The 27,038-nt window shown below is 33.7% G+C and overlaps 1 protein-coding gene across 8 annotated transcripts in view; it reads left to right on the top strand.

Moving 5' to 3' along the window:
- Ppp3cb (protein phosphatase 3 catalytic subunit beta) overlaps nt 1-27,038 on the top strand; it is a 54,342-nt gene that overhangs the window by 23,035 nt on the left and 4,269 nt on the right. For 2 of the 8 annotated variants that reach the window (XM_076835255.1, XM_076835249.1), the window contains exons 8-13: nt 63-157; nt 2,863-2,988; nt 13,497-13,574; nt 19,332-19,358; nt 21,413-21,497; nt 23,020-23,117. In XM_076835255.1, coding sequence (XP_076691370.1) covers nt 63-157; nt 2,863-2,988; nt 13,497-13,574; nt 19,332-19,358; nt 21,413-21,497; nt 23,020-23,117 — 509 coding nt within the window. The remainder of the gene's footprint in view (nt 1-62; nt 158-2,862; nt 2,989-13,496; nt 13,575-19,331; nt 19,359-21,412; nt 21,498-23,019; nt 23,118-27,038) is intronic. The other 6 variants (XM_076835257.1, XM_076835254.1, XM_076835256.1 and 3 more) reach the window with 4 other exon arrangements.

Raw genomic sequence — 27,038 nt, 5'->3', positions numbered from 1 at the left:
AAATCAAACTTAGTAACCATGATTGATGCTTTACGATGCATATTAAGCTATTTGTTTTGCAGCTATAGAATGTACAGAAAAAGTCAAACTACAGGGTTCCCTTCATTAATAACAATTTTTTCGGCACCTAATTACTTAGATGTCTACAATAATAAAGGTAAGATGTTGTTGATAAAAAATTGTTAAGCAACTTAGCATTTTAATATACTTATTTTTAAAAAAAATATAATAGAGAAAAAGGGCATTGTTTGAATCCATCAAAATTTCATAAAAAAATAGATATAAGGGAGGGGAGAGAACAAAAAATAAAAATCCAAAATGTGAAACTTCATTATATGTTAACCATTCCACAACTTAGCATTCATAAAAGTTGTTTTTGTAAAAAGTACTCTGAGTTAAGTACATTATACAAAACAAACACGATTTTCTTAAGCTCCCCTTTCTTAAATCTTTCCCCTTATAATCAAGAGAAGGTTTTTTTTTATTTGTATAATACTGATGCTGCTTTGACCATTTTGTTTATTTGTACCATCTACTTATTTAGTTTATTATGTTGATTGTTTTATATTCACTGATGTAGATTCTTTTCCTTCTTATTTCCCAGTCTTTATCATTGTCCCATGAAGATATGTATTTGAACTTTCTTTGATTAATCCACTTTGATGTCCTTTTAGAAATACATTCGTCTCTATCCTTTGTTTACACTTTTTTCCTTTTATCTGTTTTCCTTATCTTGTGTTACAGTGGTTTCCATTTCTCCTTCTTCCTTCCTAATTTGATCTGTCTGTAATGATTGGATCTCATTTTATTCTGAATATAACTATTATTGACAGATAATGCCAAAGGGTCTTAATCTAGTTAAGTATGTGCCAAGGACACTGAAGATGAGATTGGGCTAATGTAGATCAGTTTCAGAGGTGGAAATTAAGAGGCTGGCTCCTGTTTTGTCTTGACATGTCTGGAATTCAGTTGACTATTTCATAGCTTCAAAGTAAGGCTATAGTAGATGTGCCAGGAGAAAGGAAGAGAAGGTTAAAGACTTTAAAAAGTACATTTATAAAGATAATGAAGTCATTGCTAAATATGGGTCATGGTATAAGTTCGGAACAGAAGCAGAAGGTTTTTTTGGATGATGGGAAATGATGGGTAAAAGATTAAAACATTTGCCTGAGATCAAATAGCACACTGGATAATTTAGAATATGCTATAAGAATTTATATGTGATGAAATGTGGCTTCATTTTTGAAAAGAAGAATATCTAAGTTTTGACTCCATTCTCAAGAACAGAATTGAGCACTACATTTAACTTTATGCCAATGCTCTATTCCTCAACTATGACTTACCATTGTCAGTTTTAGAGCCTAGTTGATTACTCCTTTACTGGTTTTTCTTTTTCAGTTTGACTCAGGAGGTTAAGGAATCAATTTTTTTAGTACTTAAAAGTGAAACTCAAACCACTGACTCTCTTTTCAAAATCAAATGTCTCTTAGTTATTCTGAGTCTGAACATAAGTAGTGTTAACTACTTCAGTGTTTACATAGTATGGGCATGTTTGTAATGTTTCATTTCTACTGATAAGACAATTTTCTAGATTTTTCTCTCCTCTCTAAGTTCTGAAAGTTTGGTATAAAAACTGAGGCTAAGTTTAAATATTATTTCACGTGGCAGTTTTACAAGGGAAGCAAACATAATACATGTTAAGTTAGTAAATGCTAACATGTAGCAGGATTATATTTGGTCCTGTATTAGCCAAAATTGCAGATCTTGGAATTTAACAGCTGCATTTCAGTACTTTTCATTAAAGTGAAAAAAAGCAACTAGATAATCATTATAATATTTGCAAAGCATTTTGTACTTTCATGTAGTTTAATGTGAAATACCTTCTCTAATCTTAAAATAAACTTCTGAGATAGACTAAGTGGACATTTTAGTTTCTTTTTACTTTATTTATTTATTTATTTATTTATTTTGAGGTACTTGGGATTGAACCCAGGGCTTTACACATGCTAGGCAAGCCCTGTACCACTCATCTACATCCCTAGTCCCCATTTTATAAACAAAACAAAACAAAACAACCCAGATTAAATAATTTATCACATATTGTACAGCTAGTAACATGCTGTAGTTTAGATTAGAATCTAGTGCTTCTAACCTCATGTTTCATAAAGTAATAAAACCAGTGGCTGAAATCTGTGAAGGTTATTTAAGATATTAATTATCTAAACATTGTAGTATTAGATTTCTGAAATTGAGATGAATATATTATTATTGAATTATTAGTTATTTTTCCCTTCTGGTATTTTAATAAATTTTTTTCTTAATGAAGTAAAATACTTCTTTGTAATAATTTTACCTGATTTCCTATATTAAACAAAATAAATACATTGGTACATCCATAAATAAAATATTTTATTTATTTGTTTGCTTTGTTACCATTCAGGTACCTTTATCAGGTTGCCTACAGCTAAAAAGATCCTCTTTAATTCTTTGATTTATTTGAACTTTAAAAACCTAGAAAATTGCTCATTGTCATTCTTTGTTTCTTTTAACAATTGAGTTTTCACAATTTTGGATTTAGTAAAGGTGCATGTTCATTATTGAATTATAAAGTAAAACAAACAGTCTGAAAATAACCTAAAAATTTCATTAATAATAACTTAGATATGTTACTCTATATAAAAGTGTGTTAAAAACAAAAAGTGTGTTGTTATGGAAAATTAGTTCCTCCCTCCACCAGCCCAGATTCTACTCATCCCTCAATCCTCCTCCCTCTTAAAAATATATATATATTTTGTTTTTATGTATTTTTTATTTTTGAGGCTAAAGCTGAATTGTTATGTTGACATTTAACTTATCTTGCAGCTGCTGTATTAAAGTATGAAAATAATGTGATGAATATTCGGCAGTTCAACTGTTCTCCACATCCTTACTGGTTGCCCAATTTTATGGATGTCTTCACATGGTCTTTACCTTTTGTTGGAGAAAAAGGTATGATTTTTACTTTTTTAAAAAAGGAACTGTTTCATTACCATTATATTTACTCCAGTTTACCATCACTGGCACATACTTGCTAAAGGATACTGAAGTCTGATTTCACTGTGATTACAGTTCTACTTGTGTCTGTGAATGTGGATATAAGAGCCTCAAAGATATTTTAGTTAGCTGTTTACAGCCCCCATGTGAGGGGACTGGAAGAAGACTTATAAATAGCCTGATGTTGTCTTCAGCTGTTGGATTTTCTTCCTTTTTGTTTTCAGTGTAAATCTTTTATGGAGGAATATCTTTAGATTGGATGGGCCTCTTCTGCATATTTTGACCCCATTTTTTGGAATGCCATAGCAATTTATTGGAGAATTTAATAGCCCTTATTTTGGCAATGTTAGTCATCTTATAGTATGCATTGAGAAAAATGATAAAGAGAGATCTCAGTTCTAACCTAATATTTCTTCTCCTATATCAGAAATATGTATAAAATTTTAGTAGTGAGCCTTTCTGATAATTTAAGAGAAATACCTATTAACTAAATAAGCTTTTAATAATTTTTTAATAAGAGAGAAAATAAATGCTATTTAATAAATTTATGTCTTTATTTTCTAGTTCTGTAGAATTCTTAGGATCTTGTTACTCATCACATTTTTCTTTTTCTATTTTATCTATAATTTTTTTTCACAGGGCAATGCCTCAGTTTTCATATAAGACAAATGACAGCATGAGAGTACAGACATGATTATAAAACATTTTGTTCTATATCCCCCTCTTTTTTTCACACCTCTTCATGTTACAAAATGTTCCTTTCTGTATGATATGTCACTTCTTCCAAGACAATTTTTCTTTCTAAAATTCAGAATTAATATTTAAACTGTGTGTGTTAAATAGATTTTCTGCAGATTGCCTTTGGTCTTCATTTACTTAGTAAGTCTGATGTTAATTTAATATGGAGATAGAATTACTTGCTTTAGCATTTGAGAAGAGGGGCAGTTGAGGGCTTAGGTGCAAGGGATGCATTACACTTAATAACCTTCTATCTTTGGTATATGAGAAATAGTTCAATCATAGCATCATCAAGCTAAAGGGAATTTAAGCATTCATCTTGCTTACTCTCTGGCCTCCAGGCTAGACTACAACTCAGCTATTTTAATATAATATGGGGAGGAAAGCTACTGGGGGCCAGAAAGATAAGTAGGAAGAAAAGGGACTTTTGAGAGTCTCTATAATTTGATTCTGTGATGCCTCCACTTAAGGAAATGTTTCATTATATCTAACTTAAAGGTTGATGCTGTGAATGTTTAAATAAGGAAAGAAATAAAGGTTATAGGTTTTTCTCAATGTACCTGTGAAAAACTAGGACATCATAGTGTTTTAGAGCTCATAAGCAAACTTAATTATGTAGTCCACCTCCTTTTGAGAGATGAGAAAATTTAATTTCTGTGGATCTCCTACAAGTGAAATGAATATGGAGAATATTATTGATGTTCCCACATTTCAATTCTACTAAATCATCTTGGTTCTTCTTTTGCCACTCTAAATCATTTTATCTCATAAGAAATGGAAATATTTAAATCTTTTGACCATTTTTGTTATTTTTCTGTGTGGTCTTTTCTAAATTAAAAAAGTGAGGCTGAGGCAGGAGGATCACAAATTCAAAGTCAGCCACAGCAACTTGGTGAGACCCTCAGCAATCTGTTGAGATCCTGTCTCAAAATAAAAAATAAAAAAGGGGCTGAGTAGCATGTGTGATGCACTGGGTTTGATCCTCAGCACTACATAATAAATAAATAAAATAAAGGTATTGTGTCCAACTACAACTAAAATAGATAAATAAAAGTTTTTAAATAGGGGGCACTAAGGGTTGTGGCCCAGTAGTTAAGCAGCCCTGGGTTCAACCCCTGGTATGGTCAAGGGGGAAAAAAAAGAGAGAGAGCTTAGATTTTAATATTGCGTACATGGAATCCTAGCCACTTTCTAGAGCATTAATAGAATTTTCTCAAACTCTTCAGATTTAACTTTTTCTTTTTTTTTTAGGGATCAGGGTACAGGGATTGAACTCAGGGGCACTCAACCACTGAGCCACATCCCCAGCCCTATTTTGTATTTTATTTAGAGACAGGGTCTCACTGAGTTGCTTAGTGCATGCTTTTGCTGAGGCTGGCTTTGAACTCAAGAGCCTCCTGTTTCAGCCTTTCGAGCCACTAGGATTACAGGTGTGCGTCATCTCGCCTGGCTTCAGATTTAACATTTTAATACATGATAGCTGTTTGTTTAGCCTAACTATTTTTTTTAATTGGTGCATTACAGTTGTACATACGATGGGGTTTGTTATGTATTCATACATACACACAATTTAACAATATAATTTGGCCAATGTCAATCCCTAGTACTTCCTGCCCCCTCCTTATCTCCCACCCTCTCATCTCTTTCTTTCACTGATCTCTCTTTGATTTTCATGAGATCCCGCCCCATCTTTTTTTTCTGCATGTGATAGAAAACTGTAACCCTGACCACCTAAGTTTTAGCCTAAGTACTTCTTGTTTCTAAATAAATACAAGTGACATTTCATGTGTACTACATACCACTCTGTATGTGTACTACATACCACTCTGGTCTAGACCCTGGGAAACAACTAACCTAAGCTAGAGACTTCCTGAGAGGATGGTTTAAAGTGTATGGGATTTAACAACCTGTTGTTTTTCTTTTTTTGCGGGGGGCGGGTTGGTATATGAGAAGTAGTTCAATCATAGCATCATAGATAAAAGCAGAGTTTCTTTAACCTTTTTTGGAGGATAAGAACCCCTTTTTAATTTCATTTTTTCCCATATTTTTGTTGGTGTATCAAAACCTTAAACTGGAAAACTCTGAGCATATATGGCCAATCTTATGTCATTTATATCCCTATCCACTACTCTCCTCCCTATATATCCAAATTATTTTGAAGAAAATCACAGCTAGTATTTTTTTGAATTTATATGTACTTCAAAATATTTCTTTAAAATGATTCATTTTTTAAAAGTAACTATACCCAAAAATTTCAGTTTCTTAATATAGAATTCTTTCTTTCTTTCTTTCTTTCTTTCTTTTTTTTTTTTTTTTTGGCAGTGCTAAAGATCAAACTCAGGGCCTCATGCACATTAAACAAGCACTCTAGCACTGAGCTCCATATCCAGCCCACAGAACCCTTTTGAGAAAGGGGATATTCGCAGAAACATGTCATACTATACAGAACATTTTTAGTATAGTCATACATCTGAAATGAATTGGTAATTTGTCTTAGGTTTACTGGCCCTATTGAAAACCTCTGTTTTAGGGAATCCAGAATGGTGTGCTCTTCCAGAAACTATCATACATGTAGACCTACTCATTTAATTTTTTTTTTTTTTTTTTGTACTGGGGATTGAACCCAGGGGCTCTTTACCACTGAGCTATATCCTGTCCTTTTCTATTTTTTTATTTTGAGACAGGATTTCACTAACTTTCTGAGACTGGCCTCCAATCTGTGGCTCTCTTGTCTCAGCCTCCTGAGGTGCTGAGATAGCAGGCATGTGCCACCATATTGGCTGTTGAATACATTTTTTAAAGCGTCTTTTTTATTCAGGGTACTAAGATATAAAGAGACAAGTAGGGCAGGGGTATAGCTTAGTTGATGGAGTGTTTGTCTCCCATATACAAGGCCCTGGGTTCAATCCCCAGCACCACAAAGAAAAAAAAAAACAAACAAGTAATATTTGCAGATTAATAGAAGACTTGAGATACATAAATAATGATGATAAGATGTAATATGGCTAGAGAGTACTAGATAAAGTATGAAAGAAATTGGAACTTTTTTTTTTTCCTCCTGCCTCACCCTCCCAAATTGCTGGAATTACAGCACGTGCCACTACAGTCAACTGAATAGTGACACTTTATTGGAACTTTCATTGTTATTTTCATATGAGACCATTTTCTTGTGAGATATCTGATGATATATTCCATAAGATAATTTTCAGTTTTTTTTTTTTAATTTTTATTGTTGGTTGTTCAAAACATTACATAGTTCTTAACATATCATATTTCACACTTTGATTCAAGTGGGATATGAACTCCCATTTTTACCCCGTATACAGATTGCAGAATCACATCGGTTACACATCCACTGATTTACATATTGCCATACTAGTGTCTGTTGTATTCTGCTGCCTTTCCTATCCTCTACTATCCCCCTCCCCTCCCCTCCCCTCCCATCTTCTCTTTCTACCCCATCTACTGTAATTCATTTCTCCCCCTTTTTTTTTCCCCTTTGCCCTCACTTCCTCTTGTATGTAATTTTGTATAACCATGAGGGTCTCCTTCCATTTCCATGCAGTTTCCCTTCTCTCTCCCTTTCCCTCCCACCTCTCGTCCCTGTTTAATGTTAAACTTCTTCTCATGCTCTTCCTCTGTACTCTGTTCTTAGTTACTCTCCTTATATCAAAGAAGACATTTGGCATTTGTTTTAAGAAATTGGAACTTTAATAAATTATTACAAGACACTGAAACAATTATGACCTTGGTAGACATTTAGAAAAAAAATCCTGAGCTGGGAATTTAGTTCATTGCGAATTTAGTTCAGGTAGAGAGCTTGACTAGAATGTGCAAGGCCCTGAGTTCTAGCACACTAGCCAAAAAGGAGAAAAATTGTGGTGGTGAATGAATTGGATGGAAGAACTAGAGACTGGGAAACCTATTATGAAGCTACATCAAAAGTTAAGTAGAACTTGGCGTGGTGGCGTAAGCCTGTAGTCCCAGTGGCTCCAGAGACTGAGGCAGGAGGATTGCGAGTTCAAAGCCAGCCTCAGCAATGTCGAGGCACTAAGCAATTCATTGAGACCCTGTCTCTAAATAAAATACAAAATAGATCTGAGTTCAATCCCTGGTGCCCAGCTAGAGACTTAATGAAGCTGTGGTAGCATTAGGAATAGAGAATGTGGAGAACCAAAAGAACTGTGGAAGTAGAAGCAATGAAAAAAGATTACAAGTTTAAGGAGTAGAAATCGTTGAAGATGACTTGGATATTTTGAATCTGGCAAAGATAACGCTAGTGAGAAAATTCTTTTTTGATACAACTTTCCACTCTAGTTACTGTTTTTCTTTCTCTTCATTGGGATCTCTTGGCCTTTGTCATTTTCTTTCTTTCTTTCTTTTTTTTTCTTGATTCTAGGTATTGAACCCAGGGGTACTTTACTACTGAGCTATATCCCTAGTTCTTTTGAATTTTTTGAGATAGGGTCTCACTAAGTTGCTTAGGGCCTTACTAAGTTGCTGAAGCTGGACTTGAATTTGCATTCCTCCTGCATTAGGCTCATGAGTCACTGGGCTTACATGACTATGTTATTTTCTTAATAGTTGGATCTCTTTTTTGACTTTCTTCCTTCCTAACATAATGTCAAACTCCTTTCTCTCCTTTGTCTACTTCATTTGTCCAATCAACTTTGGCTCTATTTAAGTACAGCCATCCATTTTCTTCATTATTACAGCCCAGGTATAGAGCAGTATTGGAGATATTCATACAGCCTTACAAATTGGTGCCACCCCTTGATTTCTTTTTTTGGGAGGGGCTAGGGGGAAGGTACTGGGGATTGAACTCAGGGGGGGCCACTTGGCCACTGAGCCACATCTGCAGCCCTATTTGGTTTTTATTTAGAGACAGGGTCTCACTCAGTTGCTTAGGGCCTTGCTCTTGCTGAGGCTGGCTTTGAATTTATAATCCTCCTGCTTCAGCCTCCCAAGCCACTGAGATTACAGGTATGCTCTTCTTTGTCCAACCCATCCCTTGATATCTAACATTACCTGAGCTCTCAGCAGTATCCAAACATTCTTTAGGTTTATAGTATGCTTCTTCCATTTTCCTTAGGATAGAGCCTAAATTTTCATCCTTTCTCTTCTTAAATACTTCTTCCAGCTATTTTCTTCACTCAATGAACATACTTGTCAGTAACAGCCACTTTCTCTCTTTATTGTTTCTACTTTATTAGAATACTCTTCTTGAATTCTTGTTGAGAAGGTAACCCTTCTATCCAAAGGCTTGCCCTTCTAACTTGTCCTTAGATTCTCTTACCTTTCAGCTCCTCCTGCCCCAGGAAATTTGATTTATCATTCACATTCTCTGCTCTTCAGACTCTCTCTCTTTTTTTGGGGGGGGGGGATGGGCGGGTAGCCAGGAATTGAAATTAGGGGTGTTTTACCACTGAGTCATATCCCCAGCCCTTCTTATTTTTTATCTTGAGACAGGGTCTCACTAAATTGCTTAGGGCCTCGCTAAGTTGTTTAGGCTGACTTTGAACTTGAGACCCTCCTACCTTAACCTCCTGAGTTGCTGGGATCACAGATGTGTGCCACCACACCTGACTTCCTCAGATCTCTTGACTAGCTCTTTTATGAATTATTCAGATCTATCTGATTTTAAACTAAAAAATAAATAACATTTCTCTCATTTGACATTTTTCTCAAGCTACTACTTGGCTATGACTTTCTGGCCATTCTTTCCCAATCAGGATTCTAGATGATAAATATTATTTACTTAAAATATACTATTTTAGTATTCATAAATGTTTCTATATAACTTTCAAAATGTACATTAACTTGTTACACAGATTCTTTGACTTGAAGTTTCTTCAGCCTTATTTCCTGCCTTTCTGTTGCATATTCTTATGTTCCAGCTATAACACAGAATGGATAGTTTCTTTAAAAATCAGCTATGTCTTATAAGTTTTATGTTTTCATCCTCCTTCTTTATTTTTCATAACAGTCTTATTGAAATATATATCATATACCATATGATGGATCTATTTAAATTGTATAATTAAATGTTTTTTAGTATATTCTGTAGACTTTTTTGCAATCATTACCAGTCAAATTTGGAACATTTTTTTCATCATCCCCTTAAAGAAATTCTATCCATGCCTGTTAGCATTTATTTCCCCACAACTCCTCCTTGCCATTAGGCAGCGAACTAATATACTGTCTCCATAGATTTGCCTGTTCCAGACACCTCATATAAATGGAAATACAACATGTGGTTTTTGTGTGGTTTCTTTCCATAAAATTTTTAGGTTATCCATGTTGTAGTATGAACCAGTTCTTTTTTTTTTTTTTTTTTTTAATTTTTTTTAAATTTTTTTTATTTTTTAGTATTTGGCGGACACAACATCTTTGTCTGTATGCGGTGCTGAGGATCGAACCCGGGCCGCACGCATGCCAGGCGAGCGCGCTACCGCTTGAGCCACATCCCCAGCCCCATGAACCAGTTCTTCATTCCTTTTTATGACTAAATAATATTCTATTATATGGATATACCCCATTTTGTTTATCAAATCATCAGTTTTGGACTTACTTTGACTATTATGAATAATGCTGAGAAGAACATTCATGTCCAAATTTTTGTGTAGACTTTATTTTTCATTTTTCTTGGGTGTCGTCCTGGGAGTGAAATTGCTGTGTCATATGGTAACTCTTTGATATGATTAACCTTTTGAAGGTCTGCCAAACTGTTTTCCAAAGCATCTGTATCATTTTACAGCCTTACCTGCAGTGTGTAATGATTCTAGTTTGTCCATGTCATTGCCAACACTTGTTATTGTTTGTCCTTTTTATTGTTGCTATCATACTAAATATAAAGTGGTTTACTTTATTTATGTTTAGTTATAGATGGACACAATACCTTTATTTTATTTTATTTTAAAAATATTTATATTTTAGCTGTAGTTGGACATAATACCTTTATTTCATTCATACTTTTTTTTTTTCACAATACCTTTACTTTATTTATTTTTATATGGTGCTGAGAATTGAATCCAGGACCCTGCATGAGCTCGGCGAGTGCTCTACTGCTGAGCCACAACCCCAGCCCTCATCCACTCATTTTTATGTGGTGCTGAGGATTGAACCCAAGGGGCCCTGCACATGCTAGGTGAGCACTCTACCACTGAGCCACAACCCCAGTACCTTTATTTTATTTTATTTATTTTTATGTGGTGGTGAGGATCTAACCCAGTGCCTCACACCCACTAGGCAAGCACTTTACCATTGAGCCACAACTCCAGTCCCTATAAAGTAGTTTTGAATTGTATTTCCCTAGTGAATAAAGATATTGAACATCTTTTCATGGGCTATTGGCTATTTATATATCTTTACATGAATGTATTTTCAAATCCTTTGTTCATTTATAATTAGGTGTTTTTTCTTCTTTTTTTTAAACTGTTGTTCTTTTTTTTTTTTTTTATGTATTCTAGAAGCAAATCTCTTATTAGATAAATGGTTTGCAAATATTTTCTCCCGTTCTATGGGTTGGCTTTTCGTTTTCTTAACAGTGTCCTTTGAAACACAAGACTTCTTGTTTTGTTTTATTTTTGAGACAGGATCTTACTATATTGCGCAGGCTGGCCCCAAACTCCTGAGCTCAAGTGATCCTCCTGCTTTAACCTCCTGAGTAGCTGCAGTTATAAGCTGGTGCTACCATGCCCAGCAACATTTTGATAAGTACTATTTATCTATTTTTTGTTTTGTTGTTTATGCTTTTGGTGTCATATTGAAGAAACCATTGCCTAATCCGAGCTCATAGAGATAACCCCTTTGTTTTTTACTGAGTTTTATTTTGTTACTAAGAGTTTTATAGTTTTAGCTGTTATGTATGGGTCTTTGTTCCATTTTGAGTTAATTTCTATAAGTATCGTGATATTTTGTTCTTTTTCAGTGGATTTGTCATTTACCAGAAGTCTTTCCTTTTCCAGAAGGTCTTTGATATCTTTGAATACTTACAGAATAGTTTTTATCACTCACTTTTGTTTGATATGTTGGTCTCCCTTGGTAGTTGATAAGCCTTTTATGGTTAAAGACTGCCTTTCATATCTGAATCCCAAAGGCTTAGCATACTTACCTAGCATTGGTTGTGCTTTTAATACATTTGTAGAAGGAAAAATAGGTTTGTAGCAGTAATACTGAATTTTATTCTGGGTATATTCATTTCAGAACATCCACTGGCTAATAGTCAATAGATATTTTTATTTATTAATTGAAACTTAATTCTTGTGTGTGTGTGTGTGTGTGTGTGTGTGTGTGATGCTGGGGATTGAACCCAGGGCCCTGTGCATGCGAGGCAAGCAGTGTATCAACTGAGCTATATCCCCAGTTCATATCTTTCTTATTTTATGGACTCATTTGTTAGATATTTATTGGGTGCCTATTTTGTGCCAGACATTGTGTTAGGCTCTGGAAACCAAACCTAAGTTTGGAGAACAAAACAATGTCCTGCACTCATGGGACTTTCAATTTAGTAGGGAAAGCAAACAATATACAAATGGTTTAAGACAGTTTGGCAATAAACTATCAAGGAAATCCAGAACCTGAAGAAGAGATCAAGAATGGAAATAAAGATTTTGGAATTAGCTGGGCATGGTGGTGCACACTTTTAATCCCACCTACTTGGGAGGCTGAGGTAGGAGATCCCAAGTTTGAGATCAGCCTCAGCAAAATAACGGTATCCTATCTCAAAATAAAAAATAAAATGTACAGGGATAATAGCTCAGTGGTAAAGTACTCCTGGGTTTAATTCCCAGTATCACAATAGTGGTGGGGGTGGGAGAGATTCTGGAATCATCTGCAAGAAGGTGATATTTAAACTGTAATTGTAGTAATGGATGGAATTGTTAAGAAATGGGACTTATAAAAAGAATAAGACTCCAGAGAGGATCTTGAAAAAAGTACAAATTTTGTTTGAAAACATGGTCTCACAAGTAGGAAAACCAGAAGAGTAGATTCCTGGTAACCAAAAAAAGAGAGAAGGGAAATTTAATTTAATCAAGGAGAGGAATAATAAGCCTATGAAAGAACCATGGATTCTGATTGTCACATGGTCATTAGTAATCTTAGAAATAAATTTGCTGTGGCTGTTCATTCTCATATTCATATATATATATATATATATATATATATATATATATATATACACACACACACACACACACATACACAATACTTTATTTATTTATTTATTTATCTATTTATTTATTTTTAATATGGTGCTGAGAATCGAACCCAGCACCTCATATGTGCTAGGCTAGTGCTCTATCACTGAGCCACAACCCCAGTCCCTGTGGCTGGTTTTTGAAAGATTGAATCCTGGGACATTTTTGAAACAGGAGATCTGTGCCATGATTATTTTCTTACTCTTTAATGCCATATCCACGAATGAAGACTTGAAATATGTACATTCATCTGTTATTTCTCTGTTCTCATCTCTTTGGGGTTTGATTTTTTTTTGTTCCTGAGGGACTTGAAAATTTATTCCATAGAAGAATTGCTTTCTCTCAGACTTCTTATTCCTGCTTTCCATTTTGAAAGCCTTTACAAACTTAATTTCATTATTCCTGCTATCAGAATGTGTCGTCTTGAGTTAAACATTATTTGACCTTTTGTATGAATCCTTGCTGTGCATTCATAGACAGTTTTTATGGGCAACTAACATGTAACTTTTTTTCTTTTTTGAATAGTGACAGAAATGTTGGTAAATGTTCTGAGTATTTGCTCTGATGATGAATTAATGACTGAAGGTGAAGACCAGTTTGATGGTATGATTACTTATCTTACTATTTTTTATTTGAAATGGTATCTCTTAACTGTTCAGCCTCAATATATACTTTATTGCAAAAGGAAAGTGATTGTTTTCAGATGGCTATCCTGTTTGATAAGTGACAAGTCACTTTCAGATAACGTTTAATATTTTTAAATAATTATAAGTATTTTTAAATAGTGATATGGAGAAAAAGGTGAATTTTAGAAAAGGGAAAATTTGAAAGATAGAACAGAAGAGGAAAATTGAAAAATATTAGTGGGATGTGGTTCTTTATGAATATGAACACTGCTTTTTGAAGTCAGGATTTAGTGTAGTATTAGTAAATTAGAAACATGCATGAACTCCCAGTATTGCTTTCACTTCTTCTTTGCAGACACCAAATTAAGCTATTCTCAATTTAGTGTGGTTATGTTCTCAAGGACCATTTGTTAGTTTACTAGAAATTATGAAATGATTTTTTTTTCCATAGAAACAAGGTTATATATGGTTGCTAATTCTATATAAGCCAATAAGTCTATGTACCCAATGCATATTTATAATATAAGTGAATACCATAGGGAATAAAATTCCTTTTTTCCTGTGTTGTTTTATTGCTGCTTTAGTTTTGACATTTTGAAATTTTTATTTAAGACTTTAACTAGTAAATAAAAAGGTAAACAAATTATAATTTGTTTGTTTTTACTGTTTTTTATAGTTGTCAGTATTTAAATATTTTCATGTGTTAAATATGGTCTACATATTGGTAAGATTTAAGAGCTGCATCTCCCTTTCTTCTTACCTCCTTCCCTTCTTTCCTTCCTTCTTTCTTTTCTTCTTTCCTTTCCCCTTTGCTTTTCCCTTTGCCTTTGCCTTTACCTTTTTTGGGACTTGATATGTTGCCTAAGCTGGCTTCAAACTCCTGGGCTCAAGCTATCCTGCCCTAGCCTCCCTAATAGCTGGGACTACAGGTGCATGCCATCACACCCAGCAATGCCTATATATTTCTGTGTTTATTAATATGGCAAAATTTTCTTCATTAATCTCATATTTGGCAATTGTGCTGTCCTAAATTATCTTTATTATGAATTGTAGTGCAATAACGTATTTGTATAATAGCTTTTATTTTGCTACTTGGAAAAATTTCATGATGGAAATTATAGACTTAAAGAATATGAATATTAGCCTCACTATTTTATGTGTTAAAAACCACATTGCTTTGCAGAAGAATTGTGAACAATATGAATTACTTTAGCAGTGAATCCCTGCACCTATGTCTCCATAGGTCCCACCTCTTCGAATTTTGGTCATTTTTTCTTATTTTGCTTGATGGCTGTCTAGTAGGAAATTAAGAGTTGGATAAATTTACATTTCTTTGATTTTTAATGGTGCTATTTTTCTAGCTGTGTAAACTATTCACCTTAATTGATCACTTATTGAACAAAATCTGAGTAAAAACTATGCAAATTTTTTTCTAACCACAACAAGTGTTTTATTTGTTTGCTTTTGTTTTTGTTGTGCTAGGGATTGAACTCGGGGCCTTTGGCATGCTAAGCAGATACTCTACCACAATGCTATATTCCCATCCACAAGAGTGATTCTTACACACTTGTAAACCCATTTGTTGAAATTGAGGAGTGACTGTATAGAAATGTTACTGCTATCTCTTGGTGGCAGGCAGAAAGATATGCTTTTACTCTTATACATTTATATCAGTTATTTTTTGGTTTGGATAATAAGCTTAGTAATAATATTTTATGCTTTTTATTTTCTTTCAATGTTTGTGTAGAAGATTTTTAGCTTAATGTATTTTGTCAAATGCTTTTTATTAAAAATTTTAAATGATTTTAAGTAAATATTTCTTTTTCCTGTTCTAATATCACTGTTGTAAGTTCCAGGCTCATACTGTAGGTTCTTACAATGAGTGTGTGGCTTCAGGCAAGTCACTTAACCTCTGTTTCCCTTCTCTTCAAAGTGAGGATAATACCTACTTCAAAATATAGGCATTGAGGTAATGAGTAATCGAGAGTCATTGAACTAATTCTTGGCACATCGCCTACTAAATTTGTTAGGTAAAGTTTTTTAGTAATTTGTCAAATGCTGTGAAATACCAAGTGAGTATTTCAGTTGGTATTATATAACTCTACACCTGTATCTTCCAAACTAAAGATATCTATAAAATAACTTTATTTACTATAATTACTCTATCAAATATGTAATTATTTCATTTAAGATAATATGTAGTTTTGTTTAGAAAAATGATTATCATCAAGTTAAATTAATACTTTAGTATTTTATATTCCTATTATTATAACTGACATTTCTCAGCATATTTTCTAGCTATATAAAGTAATACATTATATATTTGTGGACTTATATTCAACAATTTAGGTCAATAGAATTATTTTATACAGCAATTTTTAATTATTTTCCATAACTTTTAAAATATATCATTTACATAAAGATGATATTATTACTTTCTTATTTTTAACCTTTCCTTTCCTTTTTAAAAAAAATTAGATGTACACAATACCTTTATTTATTTATTTTTCATAGCTTTATTTATTCATTTATTTTTTTATGTGATGCTGAGGATTGAATCCAGGGCCTCATGTGTGCTAGGCAAGCGCTCTACCACTGAGCAACAACCCAGCCCTCCTTTCCTTTTATCTTTAAAAATTCTTAGCAATGTCAATAGTATGTTGAATAGAAATAGCAGAAGGTAATGCTTTATTCTTTTTTCTATAATAAAAAGCAAAGGCTGGGCTGGGGATATAGCTCAGTTGGTAGAGTACCTGACTCGCATGCACGAGGCCCTGGATTCAATCCCTAGTACCACCCAAAAAAAAAGCAAAAGCTGGATGTAGTGGCACACCTTCCCAGCTACTTGGGAAACTGAGGCAGGAGAATTGCAAGTTTCAGACTAGCCTTGGCAACTTAGATCTTATCTCAAAACAAAAAATAAAAAGGGTTGGAGAAAGTGGTGAAGTGTCCCTGGCTTCAATCCCCTATACTCCCCTCCCTGAAAAAGCAAAAAGTTTTTTTGTTTAAACTATGTTACTTGATTTTAGGTACCAATGATTTATATGAAAATAGACACTAAATCATTTTTTTGAGATTCAACCAAGAAATAAATATATCATATTCTTTAAAAAAAAAAAAAAGAAAGGTAAATGGGTTGGGGTTGTGGCTCAGTGGTAGAGCGCTTGCCTAGCATGTATGAGGCACTGGGTTTGATCCCCAGCACCACATAAAAATAAACAAATAAAATAAAGATATTATGTCCATCTACAACTAAAAAAATATTTTTAAAAATCACATAAATGAACATACAAAATGTATTACCCTCTAGTTAGAAGATTTCATGCATATTAATGTTTTTCTATCAGTGTGATATATTATGCTAATTTTTCACTTTTTACATCATTAGATTCCAAGGAAATTGAATTTGATTATTAGAGAAACATTATGACTTAATGAAAAAGATAATGATTTAGGTATCTTGTCACTGCTGTTTACTAGCAGTATAATCTTGGAAAAGTCACTTAATTTTTTGGGATCTTCTCATCCATAAATGAGAATAGAGAAGATGAAAATTATTTCCCACTCTTAAGTAATTTAAAATCTTTTCAGCACCATTTATGACAATGTTTCTATGGGAAAATACATTGAGTTCCAGCTTTGAATACTAGAAATAGATGTTCCTTCACAGCCAACATGACAGGTGCATTTATTCCTCATTTTTTCACCTTTGCCCTATAAAGTATTAGGAGCAGGAACTCTTTTTTTTTTTTTTTTTTTTTTTGATTTGAGATTACACTTTATTAGAGGATAAAAACAATCAATAATAAATGTAACATATAAGTAAAATACATGCTGTATTTGATAAAGATAAATGCTAAGGAAAATATAAAGTGGTTATTATGGGCTGAACTATGTCCCTTGAAAATTCACATGTTTTTTTTTTTTTTATTTTTTTTATTTTTTTAATTAATTTTTATTGTAGGTTGTTCAAAACATTACATAGTTCTTGATATATCATAATTCACACTTTGATTCAAGTGGGATATGAACTCCCATTTTTACCCCATATACAGATTGCAGAATCACATCAGTTGCACATTGATTTACATATTGCCATTCTGGAGTCTACAGTAGAGGGGAGAGAGAGAGAAGAGGGGAGGGGAGGGGGGAGGGGGGATAGTGGAGGATGGGAAAGGCAGGAGCAGGAACTCTTAAGAAAAAGTTTTAAAAATATACATGTAGGTGTTTGCATGGAGGAATGGAAGTGATTTGGGAGATGAAGAACATGGAAGGAATATGGGAGAGGATATTAGGGTAGATACTAAGGTTTTGAAAGGGATTAAGAACAGAGCTACCAGAACTAGGTATATTTCTCCTCACTCATATTTCCTTATTTCATCCCCCTTATCCCATTCCTCTTTTCTCCTTTTCTTTTACCATGATGGCAGGGCTTCTCTTCACCTTCCTCTTTTCCTTTGTAGCAATGGAACCATCCTTGGATGGTCTGGGAAGAAATCTGACTTAAGAAAGAAAATTTGATGGAATGGGGTTTGCTATGGAGACAGAATGAGGATTTAGCTTTTCTTTGGGGAAAAGGAGGTAGCGAATTAGTGATTACATAGTGGCAGGAAAGAAAGAGCATTTTTTGTATGTTCAAGTCTGAGATTAGGTAAAGGAATAAGAATCTTTATTCTTATTCTTATCTTTGGTACTCTAAATTGTTTAATGTATGTGTGGGGTTGTTTTTAAGACAAATTTGTATGAACATTGCATGTAGAAATGCATATAGCTTCCCTTTTAGAGGTATTATTTAGTCATACAATTTTTTGAAGACTGATAATTAGAATGCCTACTATTTCTTTCAGATATTTAACTTTTTGTCTTCAGTTTGGTAAAGAAAATACATAATCCATATGTGTTATAGTATTACTAATCTTTGCATTTCCTGTAATGCAATCATGTGTCTTAACATTAGAATGAAAGATACCTTAAATTCAAATGAAACAACCAGTACTGCCTACTCTTAGAGCTATTACTTGCTTTGAAACAGTCTGTTGCTATTTTTGCAAAAAGATGTCCCCCAAACTCCCAGACTGGATTGAGAACATTAAGTGCATGTTGCTTCTGATTATATGCAAAAGTTCTGCAATTCAGATTCAAGAAAACATGTATTCTTATATAGTGTAGGAGGCTGAGCTTTTGCTTTATTTATTGAGAATAGGTAAGGTTTTTTACTGAGGTAGTTTATAAAGTTACCTGTATATACTACAGGTTTTGCAGATGATGTTGTCATTGAAGAACCACACAAGTTTGTATCTGATTTGTGTCATTACCTTTCACTTAACATACTTCCATGGATGACACATTTCTTTAGGGGTATGAGTATAAATGTGCGATTGTTGTTAGCACAGTCTTTTATCAGTCTTATGTGTTTTCACGTGTTTTTTTCTGTCCTTAATTATGTCTACTTTCATCAAATATTATAACCATTCTGTCCATAATTTCTTCTGAACACATATCTTTTAAGAAATCTCTACTTTAGAGCTTTATTCAGTGGCATCCCTCTTTTATTCTTCAGATTCTACAATACTACATTTTTCAAATTTTCAAATATGAGGGCCTTCATTATTCTCCCTTTCTTTCTACATTCATTCTTCAGTACCACTGCCAAGTTAAATCTCTATCTTTTTATTTGTCTCAACCACCTTTTCTCCATCATTCACTTCCTTTTTTCTGGACTCTCCATCTGAAGAACGGCTCATATATGGCAATAAAAAAGGTACAGACCAGACAGAGTAATGTTGTTTTGAAATATGACTTCATAGGTTATCCTCATGTCCATGTAAGTTAGCACATTCATTCAGGAATGTTTATGCAGAGTCCTTTTGGACCTTGTGCAAATTTAGTTTAAGTTTTATCAGAATTAGTATTGATGTTTTTAGAAGTCATATTCCAAGATATCTGTCTTTCTGTGCATGGAAATATTTTCCCTCTTTTCATTCCTCTTGTTTTAAAATTTCATTCTTTTGCTTATTTGTAATGTTTTATACTTTTCCCTGCATGATTAGGGGTGTTTGATTGTCTGTCTTATTCCCCAAAGTAATTTTACTGTGGACATTTACTTTAATATGTAATATGATGCATGATGTGTTTGTAGACCGATTTAAAATCCTGATTTTTACAGTGTTTTATATTCTTGTGAATTTTTTTTTCATTTGGAATCAGTATAGTTTATATATAACTTGGTTTTGTAGACATACAAATTAAACCTAAAGATACTAATGTACCTTGTTACAGCCATCCTTCCCAGTCCCCTACTGATCACCCCCAGTCTAGCTATTTGAAAACTTATGTCAATTTTAAAGCATAATGTTTATATTAATTCATTAGAAGAAAATTAGACATACCTTGTATCCTTGGACAAGTCACTTAATAAACTTAATGTCTTTGTTTATAAAGTGAGAATGAATTTTACAGTGTCCCTAATGTCTCTTCAGACTCTAATATTCTATGATTCTTAGGTTTTTAATAATTTTTTTTGGTATTTGAAAAAATATGTATCTAGTGCTGTGGTAGGCACACAGTTTTGCACTTATAAAAAGCTGTAGCTTTAGTGCTCATAGTATTATCCTTTAGAACATCATGAACACAGTCATGGAGCCTTTTTCTCTAAAACATATCTGTTATTTTCATCTTTGAAATTGGATTTCTTTTTCTGTTTCCTGTGATCAGTTCCAGTGGTCATCTTAGTTTTTAATTATATGTATTTGTACGTTGCTTGAATTTTAAATGAAATGTTTTAGCTTAGAAGACTTAATAATTGTTCAGATCTCTGTATATCTAAGGCCCCTTTTGCTGTAGCATCTTTAGCCTTTCCTTAACATTCTCCTCAACCATGGTGCTTCCATATGTGTGTTTTCATCATGTTGAAGCACAACTTTAAGGAACCACATTCTTGGGTCCACAGTGATTCTGATTGCTATATATGAGATAACAGGACAGATTGTTTTTCTTTCTGGAGGCCAAGGGAAGGAAGATATAATCTTTGAGTCTTCATTCAGTCAAAGATCCAGTTGTTTTGGTATATTCTGTATCAGTGATAGTACAACTAACCCTTTAGACATGAGGTAGTAGTGGTCCTTAAGCCAGTTTTTCAGAAAGTCTTTTCTCATTGTTCATACTCACCTACAGTTTTAAGAGCTCATATATACTTGCATGACCTTAGAGGACAACTAGTCAATGAGGTTGAGATATGCATTGTTGTTAAAATGCTGGTATGGTCTTTAGTTTGAGATTGCCTGCATTGTAGTCCCTTTATATCATTATTTTTAGATCAAGTTGGAGCAAGGAAGCTTATTCTTTCCTAGTATGATGGTTTATTTTCAGCCTGCATGTTAAAAGCTTTTATGATAGTTAGGGTTAGACTATAGAAGACTGATATCTTGTCTGTTAGGCTGCATGCCTGTAGGCTCTCATGAAAGTTAAAGACAATATAAGATTATTAGTAGTTTTCTCCTCTAGTTTGAGATGCTGCAAGTTGGGCTTAAGTTTTTTTCCCCCATTGCTGTTTTACTGATTAGTGAGTAGTATGAGATAATTAAAGTTTGTGGGTTACTTTTCATCTGTTCTGTGTCAGACTTCAGCATTTGACCCATGTTTACCAGAACTAATACTGAGGGAGCAGGAAACTTTTTGGCATGAGTCTCTTCCATGTGAGCTGGTGGCAGGGGACTTGGTATTATTGGTTCAGATGAATGTGGAACAGGCTAACAGAATAATGCAAGTGTGGATGCCCTAAACTTGAGTTTCTCTTTCTATTTATTCCATTGAAAGTAGGTTCAGCTGCAGCCCGGAAAGAAATCATAAGAAACAAAATTCGAGCTATTGGAAAGATGGCAAGAGTCTTCTCTGTTCTCAGGTAATGATATATTTTCCTGATTATTTGTTTTGTAGAAATTGATTTCATTGTTCTTTATTTATGAGCATCATCGTGGTTGACATCTAAAAGCAACATGGTAAAGAAGTTAGGCTGTACATTTATGTGCTGAAGAAGGGAACACAAGTTCTTTTAGTTCTTTTTTTTGCGGGAGGTGGTACTGGGGATTGAACTCAGGGACACTCAACCACTGAGCCACATGCCCAATCCTATTTTGTATTTTGTTTAGAGACAGGGTTTCATGAGTTGTTTAATGCCTCGCTGTTGCTGAGGCTAGCTTTGAAACTCGTGATCTTCCTGTCTCAGCCTCCCAAGCCACTGGGATTACAGGCGTGCATCACCGTTTCCGGCTAAAGTTCTTTTAAATCTAGGGGTATTTTGTTTGTTTGCTTTTGGATTTTTGTTGTTGTTGTTGTTGTTTGTGTTTTGTTTTATGGTGCTAGAGATTGAACCCAGGATATTTGCATGCTAAACATGCATTTTGTCACTGAGCCACACCCTGGCCCCCATACTAGGATTTTTGACTTTAGTGATTTGATTCTTCATTGCCAATTTGGGTATCTCTTGTTCTGTGATGAAAGCACTAAATTTACACCTTGAAAATTAGATCACAGCCAGGTGCAGTAGTATACCTTTGTAATCCCAGCAGCTTGGGAGGCTGAGGCAGGAGAGTCATGAGTTCAAATTCAGCCTCAGCCACTTAGCAAGGCGCTAAGCAACTCAATGAGACTCTGTCTCTAAATAAAATACAAAAATGGGCTAGGGATGTGGCTCAGTGGTTAAGTACACCTGAGTTCAATCCTCAGTACTCCCTCCCTCCGCCAAAAAAAAAAAAAAAGAAAATTAGATCAGAATAAGAAGGAGGGGAAATACTCTATCTTTAGAGTATTTCTAATGATTTTACTTATTCATATAGAATGTCCCTTTTGCTGGGGCCTCATATTAAGTTTTCTGGAGTTAATTTAAGAAGACCAAGTTTAATCATGCAAATGAATAAGCCAATCCTTAAAATTTTGTTTGCAAACTGAGTGTGGTGGTGCATTTCTGTAATCCAGCCACTTGAGAGGCTAAGGAAGGAGGATCCCAAGTTGAGGCCAGCCTGGGCAATTTAGCATGACCCTGTCTCAAAACGAAAGGACTGGGAATATCGCTCAGTGCTTGCCTAGTATGTGGGAGGCTTCAATCCACTGCATCACAAATTAATTAATTAATATGCAAAATTGATTATATCAGACACTTGAACTTTCTGGCATATGAAATATTTTCTGAATTGTATGATGTCCACTGATAATCTTACCACATATTTAATAAAGCTTTTGAGGAAAAACTCTTAGTTTTAAGGTATACTCTTATATCAGAAACATTTAGAATATGGAAAAATATGTCTTTGAGGGAAATATGGTAATAACAATGAGTATTGTAAAGTATATATGGCCTGTATCCCTTCTTTTAAACCAAGTACTTATTAGAAATCTTTAATGTTTATTTTATTTCTCTGCTGTAGGGAGGAGAGTGAAAGCGTGCTGACACTCAAGGGCCTGACTCCCACAGGGATGTTGCCTAGTGGAGTGTTGGCTGGAGGACGGCAGACCCTGCAAAGTGGTAATGATGTTATGCAACTTGCTGTGCCTCAGATGGACTGGGGCACACCTCACTCTTTTGCTAACAATTCACATAATGCATGCAGGGAATTCCTTCTGCTTTTTAGTTCCTGTCTCAGCACCTGACACAGGCAGGTTACTATATGATAGGTAGTGTCTAATTAATACCTGACTATGGCAGAATATTGATAGACTGGATAGTTCTTTCAGTTAAAAATAATGGTCGGGTCCTTAGCTTTTCATGAAAAGATATGGGAGCAGCTTATAAAGTTTGAAATATATATTTATTTATTCATTTGTCTAATTCACCCTTTTCTTTTAAAAGCCCCACATTAGAATGTGAATCAGGGGCATCCATATCACTAAAATGGAAATGTAATTCCAAGTTTCTTATTTTTTTTAATTCATGTAATTGTATTAGATAATGCTATATTTTCAAATTCTTTATTTTAGAATTAACAATCTACTTAGACCCTAGAACAGTACTTATGTTCTTCACTTGCCAAAAGATTTTATGCAAGGTTTTGTACCATGGTAAAATGATGCCAAAGTTTGTTTTCTGTGGTGTTTGTCAAATGTTCTATGTATAATTGACTGTCTGTAACATGCTGTTTCCTTCCTCTGCAGATGTAGCTGCTTTCCTAAATCTGTCTGTCTTTCAATAGGTTAGCTATATGTTTGTAAAAGTATGTTCAGTTAAATTACTCTATCAGACTCTTTGTCTGTCTTTTGATGTAGAAGCAGCTTTGTAGCACCTTGTTTTGAGGTTTGCTGCATTTGTTGCTGCACTTTGTGCATTCTGAACATGAATGTAACATTAGATATTAAGTCATTGTTATAAGGGGTTGAATTTAAATCCTGTAAGTCAAAATTGAAAGGGTGTTATTAAGTGTGCCTTTATTTTGCATGAAAATAAAAAGAATTATGCGTAAAGCATTTCTGTAATCTGGCTCTTTGAATATTTTATATATTTTTTAAATGAACTTTTTGGCATAAGTATTTGTGTAATTACTGGGTTAACTTTTTAAAGCCCATTACAGATTAAATAGAAGAAAGTGATGTGAGTGTTGTAGTCTATACACAGTAACTCGGATTGTAAATTTCTTTCCCTGGTGGTTGGAAACAATAATTGTGAAGTGAAAAGGCCTGAATTTATATTTTATTGTAGCCACTTCTGACAGCCCTCCAAGGGTCAGTGTTCTATTGAAAACAGGCAGCAACAGACTTGATGTTTTACTTGGTATGAATAACAGTTTCTTTTTGGTGTTGTAATTAGAGAATTTTTTTTAAAGTTAAAAAAAATGGAAATTAAAAAATTTTTATTAACTTCTAATTAGATTGACCTTTCACAGTTTCATTCAGTCCCATAATAAACCCTTTTTAATAAACGTGGTTTTTTTTTTCTTTAGACAAATGATTTTTACTTGTAGTCTATACATGTTCTATTTTATATGTTACTGTATTGTCTGCTTCCACTACTGGCATATTGAAGAAGTACAACTGTTTTGAAATTATAGTTTCAAATTTTCATTTGGAATGAAATTTCTTACTTCCCCTTCATGATGTTGGGCATTAAATCCAGCATGCTAAGCACATACTCCACAACTGAGCTGTACCTCTTGCCCTGTTTCTTTCTCTTTTTTTAATTAATAAAAAAACTATACTTTATCTTGACATTACTTGCCCTCCTTTAAAAAATTATGAACATTAGAAAACTAAGCTAAAAAGAATTTCATGAATGTACATAAAACAAATTAAGAAGACTTTAAACATTCAATAAACCTAGCAAAAATGTTAATTAAAAAAGGAGGACTCTTAGTAGCTTAAGAAATGTTATACTTTTCTTCTTCTTTGTTTAGGAAAAAAACCTGAAAGGGTATCATGCTTAATAAATCTACACTATAAACATCTCTCAAGTATCCTTGAATATATATATATTACTGCTTTTACATTGTGTCCATAGCAAACTTGCTTTAAGATTTCACAGTCAGTATCTGGTAATTATATGGTTTGTTGATAACTCAGTTCTTCTATTTAGTTTTAATTGTATGCATCCTGAAGCTCATTCCTCCAACTTGGAAACCACCCTAAACTACAGGGAAGGTTTGAAAGACAGCAGCTTTACTGAAGGGACTGTCTATTCCCAGCATAGAGTGAGTTACTGGAAGGAGCTGAGTTTCAGGGGTCTAATTTGGGAAAGTGGATAGCTCCCTAGTTCTGCTAGTGATGGCTTTTGGTAGTATGGTTTGAACATTTCCCTAGCATAAGATAAACCCATTTTTTTAAGCAGATAATAAAACTCATACAGTAGCTGTGAGATTTTTCAAAAAATTATCTAACATTTTTAATTTCAGTAGATATGTTCCCTGATGTTAATGTGTACAACTGAGAGTTACTGAAAAAAGAAAACTTAATTCTGAGACCTCAGTTCTGTTGTCAGGAAATAAAAATTGTCTTTTCAATAACTTTAAAGTTAATTTACATGTTATTTCTTGAGTGTTTTTACAAACAACACATTTCTATTGGGGCTGGATTTTATGTTCATATTTTACATACATTTTTCTAATGGAAATTTTATTTGATGCTAGCCCCATAATGCTGCCTTCACCAGGACCTGTTTGGGAAAATATACCATCATCTTTATTTTATAATGTCAAATTCCTCATAGCCTTATCCTATGTTGTATTCAGGAATACAGTTTAAGATAGCACTATACTTACTAGGGCTATGTCAAGGTGCCCTAAGTAAGTGAAAATATATAGGGGAGAAATAAGAATATTCCTTTCAGTAGAATTTTGCCCTTATCACATCTCTTTCTTTCCAACTTAATATTGTGGCTTCAAATGCTCATCTTTTAATTCTAAGCGTTCAAGCTTGACATAAAGTGTAGTTTTGATATCCATGGAATTGATTTTAGAAGTATATTATGACATTTCATAATTTGAAAAAAATTATGAACAGACTTTTAAATAACTTTATAATTAAGTAGACATCAGTTCTCATACTGAGATCATTTTTATTCTTAATTTATTACCATATATATAAGTTTTACAGTTTTTCACATAAAGTAACTTTTATTTTTTGCAATAATGAGGACTGAACTCAGGGGTGCACCACAACTGAGCTATATGTCCAATCCTTTTTTTTTATTTTTTAACTTGAGACAGTTTCTTATCAAGTTTCAGAGGCTAGCCTTGAACTTTTGACTCTCCTGCCTCAGCCTCCTGAGTCAGTGGGGTATACACCAGCACGGCGCTCACTTTTGTTACCACTGACTCTTTAAAAACATTCTGAGAGTCATTTTATTTCTCCCCAGTTTTTAAATTATAAAGTTAATTGTTCATATTTGAAGAGTAGAAGTTTTAGAATTATAAGAGTAATTTCCAGTGGTACAAGGCTAGTTTTATTTTTCAACAGGGATTTGAATAGTGGGCATAAACTAAGAGTGATTGATTTACACTATAACAGTTAAGGAAAATTAACTCTTCCTTTATTCAGTGTTATCATACTTCTTTTGGATCCCCAATTTACTTATCATCTGGTTAAGATCACCAATATTTTCTAACTTAGTCTATGTTAATTTCCTTAGTTCATCTCTGTCCTCTCCATATTAAAAACTTCTTTGGATAAAATGTATCATTTCTAAATCACATCTACTCCTAAAATGACATTTCAAGAATAAATATTCTAATTGGCCTCATTTTCAAGAAGCAAAGTAGAAAGGATGGGACATTATTGTTACAAATATTCTAAATAATGAACAATATTGTAAGGCAGTATTATTCTCTGCAATCTTAGATCCTGGTCCCACCTCTTTGTGAGCTCATTTTACAATTTAAAACCAGCAATGAATGAGCTAATAGAGAACTTTTGACTACAAAATGTACAACTAAATATGTTGAAGTTTTTAAAATTAGTTATA

Source organism: Callospermophilus lateralis, chromosome 15, assembly GCF_048772815.1.
Source record: "Callospermophilus lateralis isolate mCalLat2 chromosome 15, mCalLat2.hap1, whole genome shotgun sequence".
In the NCBI taxonomy this organism is placed as follows: domain Eukaryota; kingdom Metazoa; phylum Chordata; class Mammalia; order Rodentia; family Sciuridae; genus Callospermophilus; species Callospermophilus lateralis.
Note: the sequence above shows the minus strand (reverse complement) of the source record. Positions and strands in the feature narration are given on the sequence as shown.